Genomic DNA, 27694 nt, shown 5'->3' with positions numbered 1-27694 from the left:
CGTTCTTTTCGGACGCACTCTACAGCTCTTCGTTGAAGAGCGCGTCAACGTCGGGCCCCCAGAGCTCGAGCAGCTCCTTCCACAGCGCGGCGGCGCGCTCCCGGGTGCGCGTGGCGAGCTCCGGCAGGCTGTCCAGGATCTCCAGGCGGAGCACCGCGGACAGAACCCGGAACCGGCCTCCCTGGTGCAGCTGCGTGCAGGACGCCTGCAGCTCGCGCTGCAGGTACCGCTCGCGCCAGTCTTCGAACGCCTCGCAGGCGGTGCGGAAGTTCTCCTTCATGTCGGCGATCAACTCTCGCCGAGCTTCGGCCATTTCGTGGCGCAGCTGGTCGCGCTCGCAGCCGCCCTGTTCGGTCTTCAGGCAGGTGCGGCAATCCTCGAGGAACTGGTTGTACCTGTCACGCAGCGGAGGAGAGGGCGAGCAGTGTATAGAAGTGGTGTGATAAACGATGCTGCAGTATGTGCATTGAACATTGCACATCCTTTCGCCGCCGCTCTTGAGTAAAGCTCCTGCAATCAATCAACCTGAGGTCAGCTCTCTATCCAACATATTCCAAAAGAAAACTTATGCTCCTTTCACACAAGTAGGAGAATAGCCGTGTGCCTTGTGGCATCAGAAGAGAGCCGTTCTGAAAACAAGATGGTTTGGCTTGGTTTGCGGTAGTTCAGCGTCACAAAGCGACACAGGCTATGAGGGACGCCATAGTGAAGGGTTAAAAAAGAATTAAGTTGGGCTAGTTGGTACTTTTGATCCACAGACTGCGACATATTCTAGCGTTAAAATACAAAGGACAAAGAGCAGAAACACACAGGACAGACGCTAGACAGACGCTAGGCTCTGTCCTGTGTGTTTCTGCTCTTTGTCCTTTGTATTTTAACGCTAGTAATATGTCGCAGTCTGTAGTGAAGGGTTCCGGATAATTTGGACCACCAGCGTTAAAGAACCCCAGGAGGTCGAAATTTTCGGAGCCCTTCCTAACGGTATCCCTCATAGTCTGAGTCGCTTTGGGACTTTAATCCCCCCCCCCCCAAACCATCTTGCTTTCAGAACGCCTCTCTTCCGATGCCGCAAGGCACACGGGTACTCTCAAACTTGTGCAAAAGGAGCATAACTTTCCTTTTGGGAACATGTCTGGATAGAGGCTGACCTTGATTGAAAACGCGATGACAAAACATGCGAAGACACTCGGGTGAATAGTAACTACGAATCTTCTTATAGTTAACGGTATTTCATTCTGTGATTTCGCACAATAACATTGAATGGTGCCAGCGACTCAAGGTGGCAGTATCGAATAAACATAACTGATGTGTCCATTTCCAAAAGCACTCGTACTGCTGCTACCACATCAGCGTCCGCTTTTTAGTGCGAGGCAAAGTGTAACAACGCCTGTGTAGTGTGCAATGCCAGTGTACGACAAAATAACCTCAGGTGGTAAAAATTAATACGGAGGCCTCCGCTGCGTCGTCTGATTGCTTTCATGCAGCTTTAGGGCGTAAAATCCCAGGGCCATACACACGAAAAAGTGGTACTCTCGCAAAAACAGGAAACCTGCTGGTGAACTCTCTTTATATGCTGTTTGCTATTAATCAAATAACCTAAACAGTGAAATGCCTCCTTTGGCAGAGTACGGCTGACTGAAGAAATGCTTGCAAACCTTCACTGCAGGGAAGAAAGTTTCTAATTTCTTGCAACGTTCAGAGGATATTGTAATAGGGGTATATATACAGCGTGTATATGACGCAAGTCGGCCGGTACGGAAACAGTAGAAAGAAAAATGCATGCAAAAATATGTACTCGACCGTGTACACACTGAGTAGCACTCGCAGTAAGTAGGCCTACATTCGTGAAATGGGCTGTTAAAATAAATATACACTCTACGCAACATGCACATGGCGAAATACGCCAGAAAGAAAACAGAAAAGGAGTCTGCAGAGACCATGGACAAAATAGACAAGTTAGACGAATAAAAGGACCAAAACTACAAAATAAACAGAAAGTGCAGGAAGGAAAAAGAAAAGACTGCGCGCAGATTACAGATGGACCAGCAAAGCCTAGAGTTGTACTTGTCTTTTCTAATACAAAATGGTTTGGTTTATCGTTTATGGGGGTTTTACGTCTCAAACCGACTTAGGCTATGAGGGACTGCCGCGCCAATCAGCATGAGGCCGGCACGATGAAGGAAATGATTGATTTACTGGCTGAAGTATTAGAACGTATGGATGGCGTGCAGACGGCGGCACGAGGAGGGAGCTCAATTCGGCTGCACTTCGGCGTCAGCATCTTCGGCTGTTGGTTCTGCTCCTGCGGCGTAAGGCCCCTGCTGCTGCTACAGTTGACCCCCCCTCCCCGCTAGTGAAGGAGTCCGGTGAAGCTAGGAGCCGGAACGATACTTTCCGCTTCTGAGGAGTGACAGGGAAAGACGGCGGTGGAGGGCAGCCGGCCGGTTATGGCAGAGAAAGCACATATGAAGGTCTAGTGGGCGGGGCATCCTCTGTGAAGGCTGGCTTCAAGCGGTCGATTGAAATGTTGTCAGTGCGCCCATGAATGTCGACGACGAAGAACTTCGATGTTCTTTCGAGTACACGGAAAGGGCCGTTGTAGGGGCGCTGAAGTGGCTTGCGGACAGTCTCGGCGAACAAAGACGTGCGTGCAAGTCGCTAGTTTGGATGGAACATGTGAAGACGGTCGGAGATGTGGCGGTCTGAGATGGCGGCAAAAATAGCGGAGATGCGTCACGTAATCGGTAGGGTTGGGACTTGTAGACGAATCGGTAGATTCGAAAAATTCGCCAGGAAGACGCAGGGGTGAGCCGAAGGCAAGCTCTGCCGGAGTGCAACGAAGATCTTGTTCTGTGTAGCATGGAGGCTGAGCAGAACCAGTGGTAGGGAGGCATTCCAATGGATGGTGTCGAGTTGGCCTTTGAGGGATGTTTTTAGCTAACGATGGAAGCGTTCGATCATACCATTGGCGATGGGATGGTAAGCAGTGGTTCTAATTCGGGAAGTTCTAAGTCATAAGGTTATTGAAAAGTGAAGATTCAAACTCGGCGCCACGGTCAGTGGTAATGGTCGAGAGAGCCCCGTACCGGGAGACCCAGCCGGCGATGAAGGTTCTGGCGATGGTGTCACTGGTGGCGTCAGGCAGAGGGAACGCTACAGGCCAGCGAGTAAACCGATCGATGCAAGTAAGAAGATATGACTGTCCAGCGGAAGGTGGACAGGGACCCAACATATCGATGTGCATGTTGTCAAAACGGGCTGACGGCGGAGGGAACGAGCCGAAGGGAGAGGTCGTATGCCGCAGTGTTTTAGACTGCTGGCAAGCCAGGCAGGCACGGACCCAGACGTGCACGTCCTTGTTGATGCCAGGCTAGACGTAACGTTTTGTGAGATGCTGCGTGGCGCGAATTCCGGGATGGGACAGGCCGTGGAGGGCATCGAAGACAAGACGCCGAAAGGCAGAGGGGACCAAAGGGCGCGGAGTTCCGGCCGACGTCTCGCAGATATGAGGACGGGCCACGAAGGGAGGAGAATTTCACGGAAAACCAGCGAACGAGGGTTCTTGCGAAGGTACATGACTCGAAATTCGGCTGCACTTCGGCGTCTTCATCTTCGGCGGCTGGTGCTGCTCCGGTGGCGTAGGCCGCTGCTGCTGCAACAGGATGCCGTAGTAAAGGGTTCCGGAAAATTCGACCACCTGGGGTTCTTTAACGTGCACCGACATACCAGAGTACACGGGCCTCTAGAATTTCGCCTTCACCAAAATTCCATCGTCACGGCCGGGATCGAACCCGCGTCTTCCGGGTCAGCAGCCGAGTGCCATAACGACTGAGGCACCGCGGCGGCTAGTACGAAATGTGGGATACACTGGTATCCCTCCTCGTCCCCGCGCCAGCGGCGATCGTGACTTCCACGCGCGAGCTCTTCCGGAAATGTGGAGAGAGGGCACCCCTGCGACTAAGCTCATTTCAGCCCCAGCACTGCTGTGACATGCGGCAGCGCGCTGCCTACTGCGGAGAGGGTTCCACGCCTGAGCATGTCGGCAACGATTTGCTCTTAGGGAGGCAGTGACTGAGGAGATAAAAGGAGGAACTGGCGGCGGGGAACGCTCTCTCTCGCTGCTGGCCCGCACTTGCACTGTCCCCGAGGAACCCCTTCATTGCCCGACGGCCGCCGAACCCAACGCCGGTCGACATCAACGACTTGGTGAGCTACTGAAAGTCTAGTTTTCTGATAGAACATTCTTCCGCAGTGTACTTTGCCTCGCGTTAGTGTAATAAACTATATCCTAGCGTGCTCTGTCGTTGCCTATTTCGTCCGGTCCTGTCGTGGCTGCGACTCTGCACCCCGGGTTGGGGAAACGTGCTGCGTAATAGTAACGCCTGCGTGTAGCTGGCACGGAATGCCGGCTGGACGCAGAGTGACAATATCTTGGCGCCCAACGTGGGGTGAAGTAGGCAATTGAGCAGTGAACTTTGTATGAGCGAGCGACTACCGTCGCCCTAACAAAGAATGACAGCTGATAGGCCCGACTTTAAGTCTTACTTCAGGCTGTCTGACCTAGTGGCACAGAACCAGGGCTCCCTACTTCACGCGCCTTTGGAAGGGTTTGGTGTTGCAAATCTTGGGCGTTGCACGCGGAATAGCCGAGGGACATCCCCTGACGCGTTGGCAGGACTGAGGCCTGGTATGGGGGGCTCCACATCGGGCCCCTCGCCGCTCCACGGACAATGAAGCACTGAGGCCTCGTCATTGGACGCCATCAGCGGCTGCGCCCAACTCCGAGGGCGTTAGTCTGCAGTCTTCCGAGGTGCTCTTGCAGAACGTAATGCAGGTTATGCAGAGTCTAGCGGGTATGTTGAAAAACAGTTTGCAAGCCACGGCCCAGGCACCACGTGTTAGGATAGACTTGCCTACCTACGCGGGGGACCATCACAGTACGGGAGCAAATGAGTACCTCGACCGCGTGCTGCATTATCACCAAGAGACAGGAATCGCAGACGCCGAAACGCTCGCGCGTGTTGTGCCTGTTTCTTTCACGGAGCAAGCGGCTCGCTGGTACCGACTATCCAGCAACCGAGCGAGGACAATGGAGGAGTTCTGCACAATCTTCCGCGACGAATTCCTTTACGAGTGGTGTTTGAGGAGAGAGGTGGAGCTCCGCACCCAGCACACCGACGAGTCTCTGATAGAGTACGTCCGAGCGATGGACGAACTTTATCGCCTCGCTGACCCTCGCGCCAGAAACACGGAGAATGTGGACCGTGTCACGAGACAAGCGCACCCGACTTTCACGGCCTATCTGAGAGGAGTCAGATTCGGAGATTTGGATGAGCTGGCTGCCTAGGCGAAGCGCATTCAGGGAGACATCCTCTCTGCGCGTGCGTATCGGCCGCCACCGCCCGAGCAGCTGTCACCTGAGCCGCGCTGCGCGTCTGATGGCAGCTCAGCGCGCAGTCCACCCAGAGCTGAAGCGTCAGCACAGTTTGCTGACGAGCGTGTCCCAAGAGGTTGGGAGTTGTCTGACCTCGCTTTCGACCCATTCAGCCACGCGTTGCGAACAGCACACACTGCCGCAGAGCTGAAGGAACCTAGGCGAGATAGCGAGGCCGACACGCGGCCGCGCGAGTGGCCCCTACCGTCCGCAGAGCGAGTTCGAGACGACCGACCGGAACGGGGCGACCAGCGCCTAGCTAGTCGGGGCCCGGGCAACCGTTGCTGCCCATGCAACCAGCGGGGGCACTGCACCCGCGGATGTGGCCCTCCACCCGCTCGTGACCAAACATGGTCGGGAAACGGCCAAAGCCGCCAGTGATCGACCTTCGATCCCGCGCGGCGTACACAGAGAACCCTAGTTTGCTAGCGCCTTTGGCATGTCGCGTAGGAAGTTCTGCTGACTTGTCCGCGCCGTTCATTGAGCTAACGATAGCTCGAAATAATTCACCGCGTTACTCGATACAGGAGGAAGCGCGACTTTGTTAGGTGACGAGGAGTTAAACCATTTCCGGGAGAACAAAATCCGGTTGAGAGAGTGCGATACCACTTTTCACCTCGCGAGCGGCACAACGCAGTCGGGAGGTTTAGTTGGAATAGTTGTTCGCTTGGAAAGACGCGTGCGGCGACAACGCCTCGTTCATCTTCCCTGTTTATCCGTTCCTGTAATACTTGGGCGAGACTTCCTAGCCTAGACAGGTATTGCGAAAGATAAGATGCGGACGCTACAGGGAGCGCACGTCAGGCGCCTTGAAGCTTATAATAATAATAATTGGCTTTTTGGGGAAAGAAAATGGCGCAGTCTCTGTCTCATATATAGTTGGACACCTTAACCGCGCCGTAAGGAAAGGGATAAAGGAGGGAGTGAAAGAAGAAAGTAAGGAGAGGTGCCGTAGTGGAGGGCTCCGCAATAATTTTGACCACCTGGGGATCTTTAACGTGCACTGACATCGCACAGCACACGGGCGCCTTAGCGTTTTTCCTCCATAAAAACGCAGCCGCCGCGGTCGGGATCGAACCCGGGAACTCCGGATCAGTAGTCGAGCGCCATAACCACTGAGCCACCGCGGCGAGGCTTGAAGCTTTTCGCGAAAGCGCCCGCGGCGTCGCAGACAACTCAGATTCCGAACGTGGCGCGAGCGGGGTGAGACCGTGAAAAATTCACCCCGCCCGCCCGAGAACCAGGAGGCGAGCGGACCATCGCCGCTGAGAGGGCAGAGAGAAGGTTGCCGCGGTAGAAAACTGCTCTGCCGTGCAGGGAAGGTCAGCGCACGCCTTGTTGTCGGAAGTGAACAGCATGTCGGAAAGAGAGAAGGCACCGTTGTCATCGCTCCTCTACGAATACAACGCGACATTCACTGACCACATTGACCTCACTACACTAGTCAGGCACAGAATAGACAAGGGTGACGCACTGCCTTGGAAGGGAAATCCTAGAACAATTAACTTGGCAAAGAGAAAAGCACTGGACAGCGTCTTAGACGAACTTATCGACAATGGTGCTCTTAAGAGGTCTAACAGCCCTTGGGGCTTCACGGTAGTCTTAGCTCCAAGAAAGACGATACTTATCGGCTTTGCGTGGACAGCCGCAGACTGAATGAGTTTACGATAAAAGACGCGTGCCCTCTACCAACCATTCCTTCCCTAGTGTCCAACCTAGGTGGCGCGAAGTACTTTACAACGCTCGTTGCTAGCCGCCGATTCTGTCAGGTCGAAATGAATGGGTGTGATAAGGAGAAAACGGCTTTCACTTGTCACAAAGGCCTTTTCCAATTCAAGTGAATGTCTTTTGGCTTGGTAGGAGCACCGGCTACATATCAGTGCCTAATGGACCGTGTTCTAGGAGATGCGAAGTGGCAACATGCGCTCGCGTACCTGGACGACATCGCGGAGTACTCGAAAACATTCGAAGAACACCTGCGCCACTTCAGGGACGTCGTAGAGAGGCTGAGATCTGCGGGAATCATTTTGAACCCGAAGAAGCCACAGATCGCCGCTACCCGAATAACGCTGTTGGGGTTCGATCCCGATTGACACAGGCCGCATTCTGCCGTGCGATGATAAGCTTGACGCTCTGGTAAGTTTCCGCCGCCCACAGATCTAGCCGGTCTCAAACGCTTCCTGGTAATGGCGAACTTTTATCGCCAGTTCATTCCAGATTGGGCAGCTCTGCAGGCGCCTTTGACAAAGCTTTTGAAGAGAGGCGAGCGCTGGAGCTGGGGTCACGAGCAAGAGGATGCACTGCGCAGCCTCACCAAAGTGCTCGCTGACAAGGCTGAGTTGCAGCTACCCGACCTAAACAAGAAGTTTGTGTTTCAAACCGAAGCAAGCGACCTGGGCTTAGGAGCAGTGTTGCTTCAGGAGCATGAAGGCGTTCTCCGTCCGGTAGCATTCGCGAGCCATTCGTTGACGCCGGCAGAGAGAAACTACTCAGTGACAGGGAAGGAATGTCTCGCGATAGTTTTCGCTCTGCGAAAGTTCGACTACTACGTCGAAGGGATGGCATTTGTGATCGAGACGGATGACAATGCGCTCACCTGGATGATACGACTCAGCGAGCCGAGCGGCCGCTTAACGCATTGGTCCCTGTTGCTGTAGCGTTACGACTTCACCATGCGCTACCGCAAAGGGAAAAACAACGCTGTGGCTGACGCACTCTCGCGAGCTCCTGTCCAGTGCAAGGAAGGTCACGCCACCGACCGCCCGACAGCAGGAGAGAGTGAGGGACAGACTCGAGCCGTAGCGCAATTAAGGAGCGCGGACCAACCGTTGATCCAGGGCGAGAGCGTGAACCACGTGGACTACGCGAGTTCCGTGGGGATCGTATTCAGCAGAAAAGAGCTGCTCTAAGCTCAGCAGAAGGATCCGTTTTGTCGAAAGGTGATCGACGGGCTCCGGGTTCCGGCCGGCAGGATCGCCGCGCACAGAGTGAAAGCTGGTTTTGCTGTCGATGCGGAGCACTTCGAAACAGCTGGCAGTGCTGTGAGCACGATGGATTCGTATCTGCTGGATTCCGACGGCGTCCTGCTCAAGTATATCCCCTCCGAGAACGACACAAATGACGCGTTCAAGGTGGTGATACCGCGAGCGTTGAGAGCAACACTGTTAAGCGTGTTTCACGTGCAAGCGAAAATGCCAGCGAATCCTGTCGCCGCGCAGTAAAAACCTGTTTCGACCCGACGCGGCGGCTCGGCCGGCCAGAGCGTAGGGTTTCCTAAAAGTTGTAAATTTTTGCAGTGACAGCGCGATAGCTCCGCCCTCTGACCAATGACTGCACGGCGGAAACGGCATGTGACAAGAAGATTCGTGCGGTAAAGACAATGTTTGTTTACTATACGTACTTCCGCCACGCACGTACGAACTTAAAAAAAGATATTGGCATGAAAATAAGAAGTTGTTAATATTTAACAAACAAGAATTCTTTATTTCTTAGCAATATTTCCGCAATCTTGGAAAAAAAATTGCATGAACATTGTTCATGTTGATGGTTACAAACCACCGGAACCAACCGCGAGCTCGTATTCTTTGCCAGCAACACTGGGATTCGCCGTGGAAGTAAACGCTCTGAAGCGACGCATGTGAAACGGAACCTTGCGAAAAGGATCGCCGCGCGGAGCCGCTGGTCGCTCAGTTCGCTCAATCGCTTGCATGTGAAGCGCCCTTTACAGTAAGTTGTGTCGCTTCGCTATCTGGCCAGGTATGAAAAGGGACGTAATACGCTACGCCCGCTCGTGCCATGTGTGTCATGGGACCGTATCACTGAGTCGGAACGAGTTCTTGCTAGTGGTCGCAGATCACTTCAGCAAGTGTGTGGAACTTTTCCCCCTCAGAAAGCTGACGGCACGAGGGTTCATGGAGAAGCTGATGGACGTATTCACCAGGCTCGGTTTCCCAGAGCAGTTGATAACGGACAACGCGTCCTACTTCACTGCCAAGGTGTTCGTTGATTCGTGCGCTGCACTCGGCATTAAGCACAAGAAAACGACCACCTATCATGCTCAGTCGGTCTCCACGGAACGATTCAATCGCAACGTTAAGCACATGCTTGTCGCGTACTCTGAGAGGCACTAAGATTGGAACTCCTATCTGCCGGAGATCACGTTTGCTTTGCGTTATATACAGTTAACAGCTCGACTAGGTATGCGCAGTCTTCTCTCAATCTGGGAAAAGAGCTGCTAAATCCGATGGACCGGATGCTATCGGACAGCAGGAAGACGCCAGTCACTTCGTCCGCACGAGCTGAATACGCGACGCAGCTGCGCGCTAAGATGACGGAAGCCTTACGCAAGGCTCGCCGCAACCTGGGCACTGCTAGGGCACAGCAGAAAGCACAGTACGGCCGCTCGCACCGGGGTGTTCACTACGAAGTGGGCGACCTGGTGCTTGGACGCCAGCTCGTTCTCAGCGACGCTAGCGAACAGTTTGCGGCCTCCTTGGCGCCGACATTGATCGGGCCGTTCCGCGTGCAAGAGAAACTGTCCTCGATCGTTTACAGGCTCGAGGACTAGTGGTCGAAACCGACAGGCGGACCGGGGCACGTATGCGACCTGAAACGTTACGTGCAGCGAGATGAGTGGTTAGAGGACACAGCCCGACCCGCGCCGCAGTCGGATAACGAGCGCTGCGGTCAGCCAGCGAACCACGCGTTCCGGTATAACTTGCGCCTTATAGGCAGAAGCAGATCTGCCTGCGCAGCCTAGAGCGAGGGCGCGAGCCGGCAGGCAGTCTCGTCAGGTGCATGAACGTAAGGGCCGCTCATGCCAATCACTGTCACTCAAGACTGACTTGCGTTAACCCTCATGACTCTCGTGAAGGTCGAACAGCACGCGCTGCGGGAGTTGGATACATGTGTTGACCTTTTTCGGCACAGATGGAAAAGGGCACATCAGAACGACAACGTTCATCACTACCAACTACAAGGCACCATTACGCTTCGGCAACGCGCCGCGCCCAACGCCCGACGCTACGCCCCTCCCGCGACCTACAGTCGCCACCCTGCTGTAACCAGGCCGCCCTGCTACCTGCCACACCGCATCGGAGCTGCCCACCTGCCGTGGCCCCATCACCACCGCAACCCTGGGCACTCGCCTGCTGACCAGGTATGCCAGGGCTGCCCAACTACGGCCTCAACTATAGAAGCGCCGCAGCCCTGGCCCCTGAAGCCACCAAAATCCAACACTGAATCCAACCACAGAATCCACAGAATAAGGCCACAGAAACCAACATTTTTTATTCATGGGAAGCCACCGGCCCTTCAAGCGTTAATGGCTGTGATGCTCCCCTTTTATTTATACCTTTTGCTCACTGACTATACCAGCCAGATTCTGCACACGTTGAAGTTTAGCAGTCAAATATTTCAAATTGCGGATTCCAGAAAACGAAGGCATACTTCAAAGTTAATGCGGCGATTTTGTAAAAAAAGGGGGGTGAAATACGGAGCAAACGTTTACTCTATCGAAAGACGTACTTCATAGAGCGTACTCACCTGCCGTTCAGGTCCACACGGAGCTGATCGCACACCTTTGTCCACCGCGACTCGATGTGCTCGAAGATGGTAGTCATCTCCTCGCTGATGATCATGCGACGAGCCTCTGAGCGTGCATCTATGCCCTCTTCCTCCTCGGCGATAGGATGCAGGATGCTGTTCACGATGGCATGGGAATCGCCACCGGCATGTGCCTGCAGTGCATTTAAAAACATTTGCAAAAAACTGCAAGATTTCGTTAAGGCTTCCTACTCCGGGGTCAATGCCAGGTCAATTCCCCAATACAGCGGTTAGTGGAATGCCACTCGGCTTTCCATTCCGGCGTCATTTTCTGTAATTGCTCTCGTAATGCCAACTCCTGATGCAAATGGTGCCAGCTATATATAGTTAAGGCCGGTTGGGAGAGAATATACTGCGTTGCCGAGTCGTGTAGATAAGCGTCATCATAAAGCTTGGAATATTCAGTTTCTTGGCCTTGTGGAAAATGCGTGAATTATCTGAATACGCGAAATATATATGGAACAAGAAGCATTCGGTGAACGTACATTTAACTTTTGAAGACTAAGGAAAAGAAATGATGGAAACGTTGGACGCTTCGCGGAAGCGGCTCCACCATATCCGGCGGGGTGGCTCAGTGGTTATGGCACTCGGCTGCTGACCCGAAAGACGCGGGTTTGATCCCGGCCAAAGTGGTCGAATTTCGATCGAGTCGAAATTCTAGATGCTCGTGTACTGTGTGAAGACAGTGCATGCTAAAGAACCCCAGGTAGCCGAAATAATCTCAGCCCTTCACTGCGGCGTCATAAAAGCCCATAAATCCAACTAAAACCAAGCATATTCACGAGCTGACTGTACAATTTTTCGTTCCTGACAACAACAGATTTTGCGAAAACGAATACCTGCACGCACAGCTTGAACTATAAAGGTCTTGCCTGGCTCTTAAGCCATGCTGACCTGCCAATAAAAGCCTGTAAGGCCGAAAGTAAAATATTTATGCATGGTGCTACCTACACGTTAATTCCTCGCAGTGTTTCCTCGCTCCGGCTTTTCTTCAACAAAACTACACCAAGTAAGCAGTTCATTCGCAGAGTTCCGCTTCTATGTTCACAACGTGGAAGTGGTTCAACTTGCTTGTTCGCTTCTGCATATATATACCACGGGACTGTATTCTATAACTGTTTGTTCCCCATTTCGTTCTCTGTCATTGGTTACTGAACTATATACGCTTCTTTCAAGCGTCTGGGGGAAGCGAACCTACCATTGGGCGGTTGGTGACCGGACTTCACCACTACGTAGTTGCATATCGCAGCCAATGGCAGCCATTGATGAGATCCGGTCGCCAACCACTTTCAATGGTCGCGTCGCTTCCATGCAACCGAAGTTTGAAAGCCGCGGGTATATCTTAGTGATCAATGACAGAGGACGAAATGAGCAAATCGAAAATGGAGAGATTATGTAACACGCCACCAGCTGTCTCAACGAAGAATAACGAATTCCTGAAAGTAAGGCTTTCAATACGGAAAGAAAATCTTTTAAGGACGAAAGTGTCCGCTGCGGCCGGCGTTATTTCCTCTACATATAACCTAATTCTTTATCTTAGCAAGTGAAGCTCACTAAAGAGCTAATTAATTAGAGCAATCAGCTGGTTAGTTCGGTCAGAAAGTCTCATGGTTAGTCACTTTCAAAAGTAGCGAACACATAGTGGCCGATTACTATCCTTTTCCTTGCACCAAGTGACGAAGTAAAAGAATGCGCGCAATGTGCTCCAATGGGCCAGGGTGTTTTAATTGGGCGCCGTACACCCTGAACAGAGAGTTTTTAAACGGGAGTAAGCTGTCCTCTAGTGCACTCCCTTTAATAAAAGGGAGTGCATTAGACTTCCATTACTCCCATATAGGCGTTGTGTGTAGAGTGTAAGCGCTGCAACATGTCATCAGTGGACGTTGCGTTTGCATCGAGCTTCCTGCGCGCTCCTGCGCACAGCTAATGACGGCTCTGCGCGGAAAAAAAGGGCTCTGCTTCATTGCGCTGCAAAGCGGAAGCCAATTAGTTTTACTACCTATCAAAATTTTATCTGGCATCATTTTGTTCATGGGCTGCGTTTTTATGGAGGAAAAACGCTCAGGCGCCCGTGTGCTGTGCGATGTCAGTGCATGATAATGATCCCCAGGTGGTCGAAATTATCCCGGAGCCCTCCACTACGGCACCTCTTTCTTCCTTTCATTCACTCCCTCCTTTATCCCTTCCCTTACGGCGCGGTTCAGGTGTCCAACGATATATGAGACAGATACTGCGCCATTTCCATTCCCAAAAAAACCAATTATTATAATTATTATTCATCGGTTCGAAGTGACCTCGGCACAAACCACCAGACAGTTAATTAGAAGTCAACAGAAAATTTGGTTAAATAGCCACCTAATTACAATGGTTTTTCCAAAACTACATCCGCTGAAGGTTGTTCTTGAAAATATTTCCTTCCGATTTCAAAGTCGCTGGAAGTCGATTTATATTTAATAATAATAATTGGTTTTTGGGTAAAGGAAATGGCGAAGTATCTGCCTCATATATCGTTGGACGCCTGAACCACGCCGTAATGGAAGGGATAAAGGAGGGAGTGAAAGAAGAAAGGAAGAAGAGGTGCCGTAGTGGAGGGCTCCGGAATAATTTCGACCACCTGGTAATCGTTAACGTGCACTGACATCGCACAGCACACGGGCGCCTTGTCGTTTTTCCTCCATAAAAACGCAGCCGATTTATATTTCGATATTGCTGTAAAGTTCGCTGAACACCGCGTATAACAATCAATTTCAACACCTGGTAATACTGCTATTTTGCTCTTGTACTCTGTACCTAAATATCTATTCATTCAAATTTACCCAAGTAAAACCTGCTTATAATGACGCTCTTTTGGTAAGATATCAACGTCATTATCAGCATGACTACGTCCACCGCAGTGCAAAGCGTCTTCCATGTCTCTCCAAAAAAACCTGCCCTTTGCCATCTGTGGCCACTGTATTCCCGCAAACTTATCTCAGCCAACCATCTTACTTTCTGCCACCCCCTGCTACGTTTGCCTTCTCTTGGAATCCACTCCATTACCGTTAACGACCAGCGGTCTGTTGCCACCGTATCCCCGCAAAGTTCTTTAATTTCATCTGCCCACCTAACTTTCCGCTGCCCCCTGTTACGCTTGCCATCTCTTGGAATCCACCCCGTTACCGTTAAGGAGAAGCGGTTACCTTGCCTTCGCATTACTTTCCCTGCCAAAGCCCATTTCTTCCTCTTGATTTCGACTAGGGTGTCATTAACCCGCTTTTGTTCCCTCACCTACTCAGCACTCTGCTAGCTTCCGGTCTCTTAACCCTTTTCGTTAACCTCCATGCATGCTTCTACCCCATAGGTGAATACCGGTAAGATGCAGCTGTTATGTTAATTTTTCTCTTGAGGGCTATAGGCGAGCTGCTCTTCATGATGTGAGCATACGTGCCATATGCGTTCCGCCCCATTCTTATTCTTCTCATGATGCGGATCAGCGATGACTGCTTGCCTTATGTAGACGTCATGGCAGGTAGTTACCGCTACGCTGGGTGCCAGATTTGAAAGATTCAAACTTTCCCTTGAAACGCCTCCTTTTCGAAGAGAAGCATTGTAAGCACCATCAACATTGTTTCACTTTCACCAAAAGGACCAGTAGTCATTGCATGACAAAAAAAAAATGAGATTGGCACTCTACGGCGTCAACTGCGGGGACAGTACTAATTACCCTATGCTGGAGGTGATTTAAGCGGCTGCTGTTTTTTACAGGGTTCATTGGCGCGTAAGCAACCGAGGTTGTCATACGACAACTGCACGTTTATTGTACGTCTTGTTTTCCATTGAAAATTCATGTCTTAGCGTCACTATCACGCCTTCAAAATGTTGGGTCCGTGCTGTAAATTGAAGGAAAATAATACAATCTTATTCTGTGAAAATACCACCAGCAAACCGACGGCACGCGTACATCGCCACTGCTGAAGGTTCTGTGTAAGTGGCATACTCTAGGTATTGAGTGCAGTTCTAAGTTTAGTAAGAAGGTTACCAGCTTTAATTCTATCACTTAGTAAAAAAGCTGCCTATCGAAGAACACAAGAGAAAACTTCCGCCCGTGAAAACATATTTCTGTAGAATTTCTGTGCATGAACTTAGAGCAGATTTTCTGTAGTATTGTGTTGTTCCTTAGAGTAGCAACAGAACCACTACAAAATCTACAATACTAGTGAAAGTCAGTCACTGAGGGAAAAGAAGAAAATATTTTTTTTTCGAATTTCGGGCACGATTCTATATTTTTTTTCGACTGGGTTTGCAGTCGAAGAGGCCTGTTTTAATGAAAGCTCCTCGTATCCGAAATTCATAGCCTTCTGGGCAAAAACATAGACGGCATTCGTCTACCGGAGTTATAAACAGTATAAAGAAATGAAGCGTCAACTTTTCCTGTTAAAAAGCATGTGCGTAACTTCCGCAGAAAAACTTTACTCAAACTGTTGCAGAACTGATAAACGCAAGAATGTGCACAAAAACGTGCACACGTGTTTGTAGTGACGATCAATGTTCCGGTCCCTTTGAGCCGATGTACACACATGTTTAGAATGTTTGAGGAGCGTGCTCTTCAGTGCTTGAGCGATATCTACAGTTTGCCTCTGGGTTCGCGATTAGCCTGCCTGAGCGTGCTGCCATAGGCACCTAATTTAACGCGTGTTTTCTGCTTTCACATAATGCGTTAGATATTAGAACACAAAGATCACAACGGGGTATTCGCCTACGACCGCAAAATATATATTTTTATCGCGCAAATATTGCTTTCTGCATGAGAGGGTTAAAGAACAGAAAGGGCAATTAAGAAGCAGGGTCTGTCATGTCCAGGAGGACCCGACCACAGGCGTTAGAGCAGCATAAACCCGGATACTCCTCAACGCCACGTCCTCACGGCGGGCTAAACCGCAGGGAAGATTAAATCCACGCGGTGGAATTCAAGCACGCGTGGAGCGGCAGACTAATTCTTTTTTAGACACTGCGGTAATTTATAATTCAATTTCTTTGCTCATGTTTTTCGGTTTCAGTTTCTTCCGCCGAACGATGGCTGTGACGTGTAGTTCAATTCTACATGAGTGATGCGCGGAAAAACTACAATATTAATGCTGATCCGTAGTTTTCAGACCCTAAAGCATTTAAAGCAAAACTCTTCAAGATCTATACAACGAACGCCGAGTTCGCTGTTATATTGCCGTTTTTCCGTGCCGCACGTGACGTAAAGTTCTACTACACGTCACAGCCATAGTTCTGTTGATGAAACCGAACCATTGTGAAGAAAATTTCAATTAAAATGTGTTTAATGGTCGTAGGCGAACACTACGGGGTGCTCAATGAATAAAAATCTCTAAGGTATTTTTGGAAAGAAGAAAACACGCAAGCGAAAATGCGGTGTTTATAAAGTTATTTAACGCCTCGGATTTCAGAGGCCGCCTTTCACTTTGCGCATTGTTCGCTGCCGGCATAGCGTTGCTTTATAACTAGAGGGAGAACTGGCGGCGCTACAATTCAGCCTATGTGCACAGGCGCAGGAATGCCGGGAAGATGACGTTTCTTACTTGCCTTAGCTAATCTTGGGCATAAAAAGTGGATTTAGCCGTAACAATACGACTCTTCTCGAAGTAGTCCTCGAAGAAATGCTGTAAAAGCTTCCTTATTACCCTAATACACAACTTTCACTTGTGTTAAATCTATTGAAGAAGCGAAAAACGCAGTATTGAATGAATTTAATTTGCGCAAAGAGGTGAGAATGGCGTTACAACTACTAATTTTGAGGTAGAATCCACGCTTTCGGCCTGACACTAGCCAAGCCAAGAACGAAACCTCGTCTTCCCGGCATTCCCGCGGTGGAATAAGTGCTGTTTAAGAAACACGCATAGGTGGTGGCGCCAGCTTTCCCTCTAGGTAGTATTTAGAAACTACGGCTGCCGGGGCCTCAGTTTCTAACAGCCGAAAAAGCACTGCGTCATGTACGATGCGCGCAGCCACTCACAAATAGTGCGTCCGGCAGCGAAATAGGCGCGCAGCAACAGCCGCCCACGGAAGGCGACAAAAGGTAACTGACCACACTCCGCTCGAACCGAGAGGCCAACGGCAGATGTCGCTCGAACTCTCTAGAGAAGTTCGTCGACAAGCGTGCCATCACAAATGATGCATCAAACTCGTCTGACGCGGCAGCTTCACTGTGCCAGCAAAATTAATGTGCACGTACCCGAAGCAGCGAGGAGAGCGGCTGCGCTGTGGGTGGTGACGGAGTCGGTGAGGTTGGCATGGCGGGAAAGACGCCCTCGAATATGGCGGCTCGGGAAGTGGCAGCCATGGCGCGAGGCGTGTCCCGGAGCGCCTCGAACAGCGTGTCCCGCACGCGGGCCAGCGCCTCGTGAACGCTGCGCCTCCTGTCGGCGGGCGAGATCCGCGAGGTGTCAGCGCCGTTGAAAACTGGGTGTGCTGGGTACCCCTCTTCCCTGCGTGGTACAGTGCCAAAGATCTGTTATGCGATGATGCAGACCCCATTAATTAGAGTGCAGCGATTGATGCATGCTTATACCCTGCCGTCGTGCAACCTTAACATGCCGTCGTGCTACCGCAGGAGGAGGAGGAAACAGGTGAAAAGAGAGGAGTGCAGAAACTGTGTCATTAAAAGAAAAACAAACAAATCACTATTATGACCACATGATTAAATTTAAGTTATACACATTAAGAGATATAATTAAGCGGACATGTGAAAGGAACAGGGACAAAAGAGCCAGAGTCGGCTGTATGCGGAAAAATCTATCCAAGGAGCTTCGAGTGGACGGTTCCATTTGTACAATGAATTACATTTTTCACGAAAAATAATACTTCAATAAATTGCTCATTAAAAATTTCTTGCAAATGGCGGGAATACCAAACTGGAGAGGCCGCACTGATTTGACATAACGTGAAGTACATAAGCGCTCTTCCGATACCGCGGTGTGATGGCGAACTTGCGTTTTCGGCTACAGCGGTAGCTCTGGCATAAAGAACTAGAAGCGGGACAGTTTGGTCGAGATACAATAGCTGTATCTTACCGGTACTCGCCTATGGGGCAGAAACGTGCAAGCTAACGAGAAAGACTTCAGCTTAAGTTAAGGACAACGCAGCAAGCCATGGAAAGAACAATGATAGGTGTAACTTTAAAATACCGGAAGCGGGCAGAGTGGGTGAGAGAACAAAGGTAGCTTAATGACATCCCAGTCGAAATCAAAAGGAAGAAATGGGCTTGGACAGGACATGTACTGCGAAGGTAAGGTAACCGCTGGTCCTTAAGGGTAACGGAGTGGATTCCAAGAGAAGGCAAGCGTAGCATGAGGCGGCAGAAGGTTTGGTGGGCGGATGAGATTAGTGAGTTTGCAGGCATAGGGTGGGCGCAGCTGGCAGAGGACAGGGTTAATTGGAGAGACATGGGAGAGGCCTTTGCCCTGCAGGGGGGGGGGGGTGGTAGTCAGGTTGATGATGATCATGGTGGTTATGCACTGAGCGACACTTTAGCACATACTTAGTTATCGTAACGCTATAACAACACATACGCCACGAAATCAGTGTTCAAATGCGGGTATGTGCGGCTTCAACTCATTTTTTCTTATCGACCGTCCATATTGTAAGCGCAGGGCGTGAACGTTCAGTTCAACTGGCGCCTCTGTGGGAGCTTTTGTCGTGATGTCCAGTCCAGCGCATGGCCGGAAATTTTAATCAGACTTATCTTCTTTCGCTTTCCCTGCAGTCCATTCTGCGTCAGTTCCAGTCAGTACAGTGCGCTGTATCTACCTCGTCACGTCTGTAGCCACCAAATACGCACGAACCGGCTAAGAAAATTCCAGAAGCCACAGCTTCAGCCAGCCAATCAGAGGCTAACTATGAAAGCATCCCGCACTGTCTGGCGTGATTGCTCGAGTGACGTCATATACCGTCATATACAATGACGTTTTAAAAATTCGGCACGGAATCGGCGGGTGCCAGTTGAAGCCGCCACTTCTGTACGCCAGTCTTGAGCCAGGAGTAAGTTACACAGGCTTCAAAAGCGAACCATTTACTCAATTTCTGAATGCAGAATAAAGACCAGAGCATGGTTTAGATGTAATTAAAAACGGTACCGCGTGAAGGGAGCCAGCGGCCGCCAAACTAGGAGATTGTGGGTTCAGATTCAGCCGGCAGCATGTTTATTCTTCTGCTTTCGAACCAATTATCTTTCAGCGATAAAATATGTACACTATTATTCCCTTACTGATCAACACCGCTATTAAAACAATTATGTACATTGCCCTATGCTTCTTAGTGCTGTAGACTGTTGGCTTCCTTCATATGTGTCATAACAATCCCCTCATTTCCATTCCTTTGTCTGCTCAGCAGTACCGTGTATTACATGCAGTCTGCAGTTAATGGTGCCAGCGTGCAGTTCCCGCTGCGTAACTGTGAGCATGGCTACGGTGGAAAGAAAGAGCGCGGAAACAACGTCAAGTAACTACAATGTGCAGAGGTGCTTTCGGCGTTTTCTTTTACCTTAGAACAGCGTGTAGTCAAAGCGATCCCTGACTGCACAATTCTGTTTTCGCAATTAATATGAATGCACAGTTCGAAGTCGAGCAAGTTTTAAAAACGCATTCAAAAGCAATAACAGTTAACACTGGTTTTGAATAAAATTGAATTTTACGCCTTTCATTTGGAATGCCTGGCATGCTTTTAAAAAATTAAGCCTTTGGAAACTTACTTGCTGCCGTCCTCTATGCTGACGTTTCCTTCATCTTCGAAAGTTTGCACTGCGGACAATGAATGAGTAAAGTATTATGAATCATTGAAGCAATTAAAATGCGATAGAAGGAGGCGGTCACCCAATTCACTCAAATTTCTGCATGGGTCGAGCTCCAAAAGCACATCTTAAAACAACGGATGTATAAGGACCCGTGTCCAGGTAAAATGTTAGTAGCTGTCACCTTGCACCGTTATAACAGTAGTCTTTTTTCGCCCCGTGGTATAGCGGAAAGGAAAGTTAAAAGTTGTTTATCACTTCACAAAAATAGTATCAGGGATGAGCAGCATATATACAATATAATACTCTGCACTTCATTGCTCATCTCCGAACGAAAGAACAGGTTCCTCACATTGCTCGCAGCATCGTTCCAATTTTCAGCGGGCAATGTAGCCGCTAAACCATTATAATTAGAGGGTTGGGTTATGGGAGCTTAATGTCCCAAAGCGACTCAGGTTATGAGGGCCGCCGTGGTGAAGGGCTGCTGAAAATTTCGACCACCGAGGGTTCTTTAACGTGCACTGACATCGCACAGTACACGGGGCTCTCGAATTTCGCCTCCATCGAAATTCGACCGCCGCGGCCGCGATCGAACCCGCGTCTTTCGGGTCAGCAGCCAAGCGCCATAACCACTGAGCCACCGCGGCGGGTTATTATAATTAGAATCGATGCTTTTAATTATATTAGGCTATCGAAAAGTTAAGTCGGGGCGAGCATTAAGCGGCACCAGAAGAGGCAATGTTAGTATAGTCTGATACAATTTAAGTCTGCAGTGAAGCTCACGACCGCTTCATAGATTTCCTCCACGACAAAAAAGTATAGCCCGTTGTTAAAACTTTACTTGTTGCCTAAACAAAAAACTAATCACAAGAAAAAAATTAGAGGAGCTAGAATGTTGATACATCGCTTGTTTAATATAGTCAAACGTTAAAAAGCTGATTTCGTTTACTATTACAATGAGCTAGCGGAGTAATACAGTACGCCGCGCACCATGGCCCAGTGTTAGCAACTGCTGTTTTTTTTTTAAGTTGTATCCTACTATAGATGAGCACGATTTTGAGGCCTGCTAGCGGCGTTATTTGATTTCGCTCGCTACATCCGGAACGCGAAACTTGTAACAGGGTTGAATGAAGCAGGGTCCTCTCGGTCTAAAAATGCGGCTTGCACCTGTTTGATACATCGTTCTTTTTAAGGCTTCAAGGCGCGTAGAGGCATGACTTATAGTGCTTAATGTCATAAAAGAACAGATGGCCAACGGAAGAAGCCGTAGTTAAAGGTTCGGGAATATATTTTTTCCTATTTAAAGCTCTTTATCTCAGTGCTGTCAACCTGGTTCCAAAAAAAAAAGCCATTCTCTACTCTCGTCCTGCCGGTTCAAGGGGTGCAAATTCATACAAAGGTGGCTGTTCTTCCAAAGTTTCACCTCAGAAAAAGACAAGCACCTTGCCGCACTGTATTTACCAACAATATCAAGTATGCACAGCTGCAATCTTTGCAGTTCGCTGCGTAACATAGTAATAGTTGCGGTGCATCATGGGCACCTCAGAGCAATAGACCAAAGCTGCTCGCGATGATCTCGACACACACGGTCGCTCTCAACCTGCTGCTGGCCGCTGGCCACGTTGAAGCCACTGATAGTGCCCGAGGCGGTTAGTAGCCACGTAAACAGGCAACGATTGTAAAAAAAAGAACAGCGGCGTGTCTCCGGTGATACAGGCATTCCGAGTGCCTACCACAATATATAGATTTTCTCCCTCTATGTCGTTGTTGCATTCTTGCAAAGTACTCAAAAGTGCAACGTAACAAAACACTTAAAAATCACTGAAGTTGATTAACGCCCGCCGCGGTGGCTCAGTGGTTAGGGCGCTCGACTACTGATCCGGAGTTCCCGGGTTCGAACCCGACCGCGGCGACTGCGTTTTTATGGAGGAAAAACGATAAGGCGCCCGTGTGCTGTGCGATGTCAGTGCACGTTAAAGATCCCGAGGTGGTCGAAATTATTCCGGAGCCCTCCACTACGGCACCTATTCTTCCTTTCTTCTTTCACTCCCTCCTTTATGCCTTCCCTTACGGCGCGGTTCAGGTGTCCAAAGATATATGAGACAGATACTGCGCCATTTCCTTTTCCCACAAAACCAATTATTATTATTATGATTAACCGTTTTTCTTCCTTTACTGGAATAATTCTCCTGCATGCTTTGGTTGCACTTATACTGTAGCAAGCGTTAACAGATGGGTACCTTTCTGCAATGTTGTAATACGAAAGTTCTTAAAGATATCCTCAAAGGAAATGCATTACCTCAATAATTTCGTTTTATGAGCTTCTCGAGTTCGTCTGAAATGTTTGCAGGTGGTAATTCCACGGAATGATGAAGCTGTGGCTGGAGGCAGAGATCACCTGCTGCTGCCAGGAACACAGGAACTGCCATGAGTTCCACCCCTGGCTACAACCAGGCAGTTCTAAAGTGCAATTGCCATTCCAAAAACACCAGCTTGGCACACGATTTCCGCGGCACCCTTTCTCAATTGGGCCGACATTCTTGAACGACTTTTCGGACAGCTTCTCGTGCTGCTTTCATACAGAGTAACACAAACACTATTACTATCGCTACTCAAACGACCTCGTTGAAGCCGCAAGGTTTCATGTAGTGGGAAGAATTCATTGCATCAACAACATTTCTGTTCGCCAAGGCAAGGAATCCTGACAGAGGCCGCGAAACATGGTGGCAGCACTTTCGCATTAAGACATAGTTCTGGCTCGGAGAAGGCAGATGCTGAGCAAAATTCAACGTGTCCTCATTAAAAGTGTATAGGCACGTAACTTTTGGGTGCGCGTTTTCTTGCTTGTAATGATGGGCAAGGCATTGATATACATGGATCCACATCCGGTACTCTCCTACCAACGCTAAATAATTTATAATCGCATTTCTTTCCCATGCTGTTTCGGTTTCAACAGCCGAATGAGGACTGTGACGTCAAAGAGTGGTTTTGTCATGTGAGGCATGAAAAAACTGCAATATAATCGCTGCTTCCACATTAGTTGTCATTCCTGCTCTTGAGGAAGGCTGCCTTGTAAGCACTGTATTGAATTAAAACGATGAAGCAGTGATTATAAAACCACTCATTGACGTCACAGCCATCATTCGGCTGTTGAAACTGAAACCGAAACAGCATGACCGGTAAAATATGATTATAAATTTTGTAGTGACCGTAGGTAAATACCACATGGTGATTCATGCGTAGTAATGTCTTGCCCATCATTGTAGAGAAAAAAACGTGTCACCAAAATTAGGTGCCTATACTCCTTTAACACATGTCAGTGTTCCGGCTATCTATGCACTCCGATACACCAATATGTACTGTCCCTATTGGGAACATAAATTTAATGTGCGCACACGATATCGCAAGCTAGGCCACGTCTAATACCATGAAGCTTACTCTGCTACTCACCAGAAATGTCAGCGCTGTTCGGAGTCCCTTGGAGGCTGAGAGTGACGGGAGTTCCGCTAGGAACGCTGGCTCCAAGCTCGTGTGAACATGTCTGGGAAAACACCCTTTCGTTCGACGCCTGGAGATGGTCGACGCTGATCCCAACTCCTCGCGGTGTGCTCATCTGCTGTTCGTCTGTGCGCGCCATGTCAGTCTGCACAGAGACGGAAAGGCACATGAGGCGCAAAAAGCTACTAAGAAAAAACTTACACAGGACGATCAGACATCTTATGCAAGAATTTTGCGAATACTTTCCGATTCTCCGACTCTTCGCACAGGGGTCACGCATGTCATGTGACCTTCTCTGCCCCGCCCTCCACAACCACACGGGAGAAAGGAGGTCCCGTGCAGGTGCTGCGCCTGGAGTGACGTGCTCGGGGGGGGGGGGGGGGGGGGGGGGGCGTTGCTTTGCGCTTGCCAAAGACAAGTGCATTTGAAAAGCACGCTTCTTTCGGGGGCCAAATGAGCCACAGTGGCGAGGGTAACAGCGTTATAGCAATTATAAAACTGATATCGCCAGTACGAGCAATCTGCGAAATGTTTAAAAGTTAGAAAGTTCACTATGAGGAATTACTTAACAGCTTAATAGTAACATTCCTTGCCTCTTTTCTGATGTCCACCAAAAGAGATATTACTATGCCGCGAAACTGAGGTTTATAACTGAGAAAGATTATTTTTGAAAACTGGCTGGGGGCCTTCCTAAACACGACTGCGAACCAAGTAAAAAATTTAGTTGCGTTTGTGACACGTGTGCAACAGTTTTAAAAATGCATAAAATTTCAAAGTGACATGTTATGGATATCGCAGTGGCACGCTTTAAATACCTGCGTCGCTCTGTCGGTAGTGGTCGGCCGAGAGCACGGACACAGCACAGTGACGTGCACGTGTATGTCATCGTACTTGTGGCAGCCGCAGCTAGTTGCGGACACTACTGACACGGGCTGCTTTTTCGGCGGCTCTCCGGACGCCGCTTGACAGGAATCCTCCGCGGCCTGGGGGCCATCTCCCATTGCTGGTTCCCTTTTGTTCGCTGCAAACGTGGTCAGCAACTGCTGCCTCAGCTCCTCCCTCAGCTGGTTGGGGCCGGGAGCGGCTTTCGGAGTCCGGCTCATTGCACGGTGGCTACAAGACGGGTGCTCGAGTACCTGCGAGTGGTCCTCAGCGGCAATGGCGAATCTGCTAGGTACTAGCGTGCCTCGAGGACCAGGCGTTCTCTGTGGCTTGACAACTGCAGCGTCCGGTAAAAGGGAGTTATTAGTTCTGGCCCAAAAACCTTTGCTAATAACCACACCGTCTCCCAACACACGCAGGGGTATAAAGTCAGGGCGTCATCCCCAGTTAATAAAATACCGAAAATGATTAGCGTCCATGCCGACTAGTGTAATCAGTCGCGGTGGAAACCTATTCGGTGACGCGTTCTAGAGCTCACAAAATGACTGCCCTACATTAAATATCGATTACACTGAACTCAATCTATAGTAGAGCCAAACGCAAAATAATTCCGGGCGACCACCAAAGATGCTGAGAGTTCCCGCACGAGTTAGTCACTTTACTGGCATATGAGGCAGTTGAGCATCTGCCTTAGCAGACTTGGGATGTAACGTGGTAGAACTGGGGTATATAACGTGTGTGGTCGTGACTATAAATCACGCTGCTGTGCGATTGAGTGACAAGCCACAGCAGATCCAGGGGTATTACAGAGGGGCTGCCAAAGCCCTGCATCAGTGGCTTTGGGGGAGGCTTAAATGTTAATATATCCTGTTGTGCAGTGTGGGTGATAGGTCTGTGCGCTTGGGGAGGCGGAACGTCATGAAATTACCAATGGCTCTAACACAATAGGCGCTCTAGGAGAGGCGCGACCAGCAACGCTCGTTCTGAACAGTCATGTTCCATTTGGGGATTTTTGCGCAAGGTCAGCAAATGTAAGAACTTAAATCGTCTCAATTTTCAAACTGACGGAGTTTTCAAGCTGGTGCAGCGAATAAAGTCCCCAAACGGAAATTTTTCCTCCAAAAGATGGAACTTTCGCTTACGCCAATGGGCATCAGGTTCTAAAACAAAATCTCTAGTTTTGCGCTGGCAGAGATAATTTGCGCTGGCAGAGATAGACTCAGTTTGAACCGCATGGCTGCTGCGATCGAGAAGCCTCACTGAATTCTAAGGTAAGCCTGAACTAGAGTGGTGCCATAACGCTGGTGCAAAAAGACGATTTCTAGATGAGCACGCGTTCCATGCAGCTATGAGGCTCAAGCAGTCTCGGCAGCTTCGAACCGCCTTCGATTGCTAATTAGAGGCTGACGCGAACTTGCACCTTCATTCGAAGCCAGTGCCGAGTAAACCGTTCCTTTCTCGGGCGTTACGAGAGCAAGCTCCCCTCAACTGCGCTTCGTCGCGCTGAACAGACGGATAGCACTGTCCTGCCTACTTCGCCAAGAGAGCATCGCCCGCGGTGAGTGCGTAGCCTCAACCTCTACAGTCAAAGTTGTTCGCCCTCGGAATAGGCAGCGAAGCTCTGCGAAAGACAAAGAACGGAAACGACGGGCTCACCTTCTTGCGTCGAGTCGCCGCCACAAAAGAACAAAGCCGTTCGATCGCGCAGCACTGGCAGACTGCTGCGCGTGGACAGCGCTGGTGCTCTCGCGATGCTCGCGCGATGCTCGCGCTGCTCGAGCAGGGCGTAGAACGAAGAATTGGTCGTCGAAGACGAAAACGTTCTGAGGGAGTGTGCGACCGTTGATGATAATGATGATTACCTAACGCCAAGGTGTCATCTTTACTAGTTTTTTTTAATTCTTTGAGGAAGCCTGCAGCATGCTTATGCGGGAGGGAAAAAACGACGACTTCACATTTAGAGCTCTGTCAAGTCACAGATCAGTGAACCCGAGTCTGTTTTAACAATGAACCCTTAACAAAAGAAGAAATACTTAGTAAACAAACTGAATTAAAGGCGACATTCAGTTCATTTTGTCAGATGTATCACCATCATTCTGAGACACATTGTAAGCCGTCTACAACAGCTGATCTGCTATCTGAAGGTAGGTCATCTGGAGGAAACGCCGCCATTCTTAACTTCTGTTTCACTCTTCAAAAACCGCTTGGCGGGTCAAGAATAAGTGGTTCACTGTCATCGTCATTACCACATTTTATTTGAATTTCACTTCAGTCCACACGAAACAAGAAGTGGCTGGCGGTTTAGCATTACTAGGCACAATATATTGTGCATTAGCGCGGCTCTTTGCAGGGGGGGCACCACCGTCACTACTTCTAAGCTCGGTTGTGGTGTCCACTGACCCAAAGAGCCAGTTATGAGCCTTGATTTCCTCAAAATCAACGGAGTCTAAGCCTTCCGGTGGTTTTGCGAAAAGAAGAGATGCATAACTGCCTCAATGTGCAGGCGGACGGCACCGCCTACTCAAATCGCGACTGAGGTGTCCACTGACCCCGTGAGCCAGTCACACCTGGAGTTCCCGGGTTCGAACCCGATGGCTGCATTTCGATGGAGGCGAAACGCAAAGGCGCCCGGGTGCTGTGCGATGTCAGTACACGTTAAAGATCACCAGGTGGCCGAAATTTTTCCGGAGCCCTCCACTACGGCACCTCTTCCTTCCTTTCGGCGCGCTTCAGGTGTTGCCTATATGTGAGAGAGATACTGTGCCGTTTGCTTTCCGTAAATACCAATTTTCTAAATTTCCATATTCTTGCGGAATTTGTGACACAAGTGATTCCAACAACTGTGAACAAATCTCGTATTGCTTTAAAATCTACTCGCCTATTCAGAGATGGTATTAAGCTTTTCATCTCCTCGAGCAGCGCACAGTGTTGAGGAAGTTTGAGGCGCCATGTTTGAGGAAATACGAGGACACTTTCGGCGTCTTTGCTGTAATACCAGCACAACTTGGGTTGTTTCGGAACATAACGTGGTTATCGCTATATGTTCATAATTAGATGCCACAGCAGTTCGTGACGCAGGAATTTCATACGACCGCTGAGCCTTGTGGGCTGTGTTGAATATGTGAATTGTAAGGTCTGATGATATCGGCACGTATAACATCGCGAAATTGGCTGACTTTGCATGGTTGAGCGCGGAATACCGTGTAGGAGCATTGTTCCCTGGCGTTGGAAATTTTGCTGTTGGGGAAAGCAAATTGCGCAGTACATGTTTTACATATCGACGGACACGTGAATAGCTCCTTAAGGGCAGAAACAGAGAAAATTTTGTCAGTAAGAAGATGCTGCTCTTGGGTTTCTTCAGCCGATTTAGGTGGCCGGCAGTTTGTCTGTCGGCGACCTGCTACGCTCTTGCCTTTGCCCGATACTGAACGTCTGGGTCCGGGCTGACGAGAATAGCTTCCAATTTAGCCCAAAGATCATCCAGTATCAAAGGTCAATGGTCAACT

At 49.7% G+C, this 27694-nt stretch overlaps 1 protein-coding gene across 2 annotated transcripts; it reads right to left on the bottom strand.

The window, feature by feature from the left end:
* Window positions 1-25905, bottom strand: LOC144093898 (uncharacterized). Of its 2 annotated transcripts, none has more exons than XM_077627646.1 (7): window positions 25845-25905; window positions 24122-24525; window positions 23259-23451; window positions 19770-19818; window positions 17256-17508; window positions 10979-11172; window positions 1-395 (listed from the first exon to the last, which is right to left on the bottom strand). In XM_077627646.1, the coding sequence occupies exons 2-7, from the start codon at window positions 24407-24409 to the stop codon at window positions 20-22; spliced, it is 1353 nt and encodes a 450-aa protein (XP_077483772.1). In that variant the 5' UTR covers window positions 24410-24525; window positions 25845-25905; the 3' UTR covers window positions 1-19. The 2 variants fall into 2 exon arrangements, with proteins under 2 accessions (XP_077483772.1, XP_077483773.1); XM_077627647.1 differs by having other exon boundaries at window positions 24122-24327; window positions 25845-25886.
* Window positions 25906-27694: the final 1789 nt, after the last annotated feature.

The sequence above is a fragment of the Amblyomma americanum genome, chromosome 6, assembly GCF_052857255.1.
Source record: "Amblyomma americanum isolate KBUSLIRL-KWMA chromosome 6, ASM5285725v1, whole genome shotgun sequence".
In the NCBI taxonomy this organism is placed as follows: Eukaryota; Metazoa; Arthropoda; class Arachnida; order Ixodida; family Ixodidae; genus Amblyomma; species Amblyomma americanum.
This window is presented reverse-complemented; position numbering and strand designations above follow the sequence as displayed.

What these genes read in the sequence shown, in the direction of transcription:
- LOC144093898 (XM_077627646.1), bottom strand. Translation starts at nt 24,409, where the DNA reads ATGAGCCGGACTCCGAAAGCCGCTCCCGGCCCCAACCAGCTGAGGGAG. An exon ending in AGCATAGAGGACGGCAGCAA is followed by an intron (nt 17,509 to 19,769) that starts GTAAGTTTCCAA and finishes TGTACCACGCAG; the next exon opens with GGAAGAGGGGTACCCAGCAC. An exon ending in CGTGTGGACCTGAACGGCAG is followed by an intron (nt 396 to 10,978) that starts GTGAGTACGCTC and finishes GCTGCGTGACAG; the next exon opens with GTACAACCAGTTCCTCGAGG.